This window comes from Myzus persicae, unplaced genomic scaffold, assembly GCF_001856785.1.
Source record: "Myzus persicae strain clone G006 unplaced genomic scaffold, MPER_G0061.0, whole genome shotgun sequence".
NCBI classification, from domain to species: domain Eukaryota; kingdom Metazoa; phylum Arthropoda; class Insecta; order Hemiptera; family Aphididae; genus Myzus; species Myzus persicae.
In genome coordinates this window covers 1-2715 of record NW_019102411.1, presented here as the reverse complement: position 1 = coordinate 2715, position 2715 = coordinate 1, and the positions used below count along the sequence as shown (strand labels likewise).

The 2715-nt window shown below is 30.8% G+C and overlaps 1 protein-coding gene across 1 annotated transcript; it reads left to right on the top strand.

The window, feature by feature from the left end:
- Positions 1 to 735: 735 nt before the first annotated feature.
- On the top strand, positions 736 to 2611 carry LOC111032024 (piggyBac transposable element-derived protein 4-like; the record flags this gene model as incomplete). The annotated part of the gene is made up of 3 exons (XM_022312177.1): positions 736 to 1048; positions 1454 to 1773; positions 1858 to 2611. Coding segments are annotated over exons 1-3 (1387 nt in total), but the record flags the coding sequence as incomplete, so codon positions are not given.
- Between the last annotated feature and the right edge of the window lie 104 nt (positions 2612 to 2715).

Genomic DNA, 2715 nt, shown 5'->3' with positions numbered 1-2715 from the left:
AAGTTCCCTTCGGATTATCCAAATTGGTTCTCGGGTTGGTACAAAGGGTAGGTACATCCGAATTGGTTCCCGAGTTGTTAAAAATCATGGCTTAAAACCCTTTCAGACCCCAGGCACATTACAATGTGCATACAATTGAATAATTAATATAAAATTACTGATAAGAGTTAAGTTGATTAAAATTATTGTATCATATGTTAGAACACGTGATATTTTCGATTTCAGTGTAATCACAAGTTTGTTTACCTTTTAACACGGTGAGATTCTATAAAATATCAAGAAAAATAAGATGTCTTTGGATTTTTTTTTTTTTTTTTAAATTTTATTTATTTAACGTTCCTTGATAACCTCAAAATTACCGTGACACAATATTAATACAAATAAATAGCACATGAATAAGTTTACCTCTTATCAAATGATTAGTATCTATAACCGTTCTCACGATATTAGGCGCTGAACTATGCACATTACAATGTGCAATGGGATTAGACCATAGAGTAATATTATTACTATATGGATTAGGCGAATGAATTTGATACAATATTATATTATCAGATGTCCGTTATTGCATTGCATAGAGTAATATTACTCTATGTTACATTGAATTTTTATCAATTTTTATTTAGCTGTTGTCAGTTAACACGAATTAAAATATTTGTAGATCGTATATTTTATTGTGTTGCTGTTGTTGTATTTATTTTACACTTTTTACAGTAGACTATTAGTTAGTTTAAAATGATTCGAGAAGAAGATATTGTTAGGTTACTTGGTACTGGTCTTGATTCTGATTTATCATCACTGTCAAGTGACGAAGATGTTACAGCCAATTTTCCTGATAGAGAATTAGAGAATCTTTTAGACGACTTCGATAATGACTTTCAAGGATTGGCTGATTTTTTGGTTGAAATAGATGAAGCTGATGAACAAATAGAAATAGAACCCGAAGCCTCTCAGGTGAACGAACAAATAAATGAAAGTGTAGTTCCATTAGATTTATCATTTCAGCCGATTCAAAATACAACTTCTTTTACATTAGGTTCTGATACTAGTACAAAAAAGTGGTCTAGATTTATTCCAATATTAAAAAAAAATATATTTTGGAAAAATGTTCCGTTTTCTCCTCCAATTTTTACAATACAATCTGATTTAAATCCGCCAGTTTTGACCAATATTTTAAACCCAATTGATTATTTTACTAAATATTTTTCTAATGACTATTTCAAAAACATGGCAAAATATACAAATATATATGCTGCTCAGAACAATTTGAAAAATTTTAAAAATACTTCTACTCATGAAATGAAAACTATGATTGCAATACATATGCTTTTTGGTGTTCTAAAATATCCAAGAGTTAGGATGTATTGGGAAAAAAATTTTAGAGTGCCTTTAATCGCGGATAACATGACCAGGAATAGACTTTTTGAACTTCGCAGTTGTTTCCATGTCGTAGATAATAAAGCCATACCCAAAGAAAACAGCGATAAATTTGTGAAAATTCGTCCTTTGTATAATTCATTTATTAAACGCTGTGCCCAGTTACCTGTTGAACAAAATCTAAGTGTGGACGAACAAATTGTTCCTTTTAAAGGAAATTTATCAATAAAACAATATATTAGAGGTAAACCATCACCGTGGGGAATAAAAAATTTTTTGTTGTGTGGACAAAGTGGATTAGTCTATAATCTTTTGTTATATCAAGGATCGTCTACACAAATCGATGAAAATATGCAAAAAAATTTTGGTCTAGGTGGAGCAATCGTTTTAAAATTGGTTGAAAATTTAAAGCCTAACAAACACTTTTTATTTTTTGACAACTTTTTCTCCTCTTACAACTTATTTTGCTGTTTATTAAAGTATAAAATATTTGCTGCTGGAACAATCCGAATAAATAGATTCAATAACCCCCCGTTTCCAAAAGATAAACAACTAGCTAAAATGGGCCGAGGAACTAGTTTCGAGATATGTTCAAATCATAATATTGCTTTGGTAAAGTGGTTCGATAATAAAGCTGTACAGCTCGGATCAAATTTCATTTCTTCGGGAACACCAACTATAGTACAAAGATTTGATCGTAAAAAAAAATCACTGGTTTTTATTGAATGTCCCGAAGTTGTTTATTTATACAATAAAAGTATGGGTGGTGTAGACAAACACGACCAGCTGGTAAGTTATTATCGAACGTTTATTAAATCCAAAAAGTGGACTTTACGTATGCTTTTTCACATATTTGATATGGCAGTAGTTAATTCGTGGCTCGAGTACAAAAGAGATGCAATAAACCTTAAAATTCCTACAAAAGAAATTATGGATTTGATACATTTTAAACAACACCTTGCCGAAAGTTTAATTATGATTGGTAGTCTTTCAACTCCTATATCAAAACGAAGAGGACGCCCCAGTAGTTCCGATTCAATAAATATAACTCCAACTAGATCACCAAAAAACGTCGATAAAAGACCGCTCGAAGAAGTAAGGAAAGATCAATACGGACACCATCCAGAGTACGATGATCGAAAAGAAGCAATACGGTGCAAGTTTGAAGGTTGTACAGGACGTACACATGTTTATTGTATAAAATGCGGTACCCATTTGTGTTTTACTAAAAAAAGTAATTGTTTTCGAAAATTTCATGAATAAAATTGTGTAGTGTATACATATTTATTTAAAGCCTATTAAATTTACAACATATTAATTTTGTTTCATGCTGCCAAG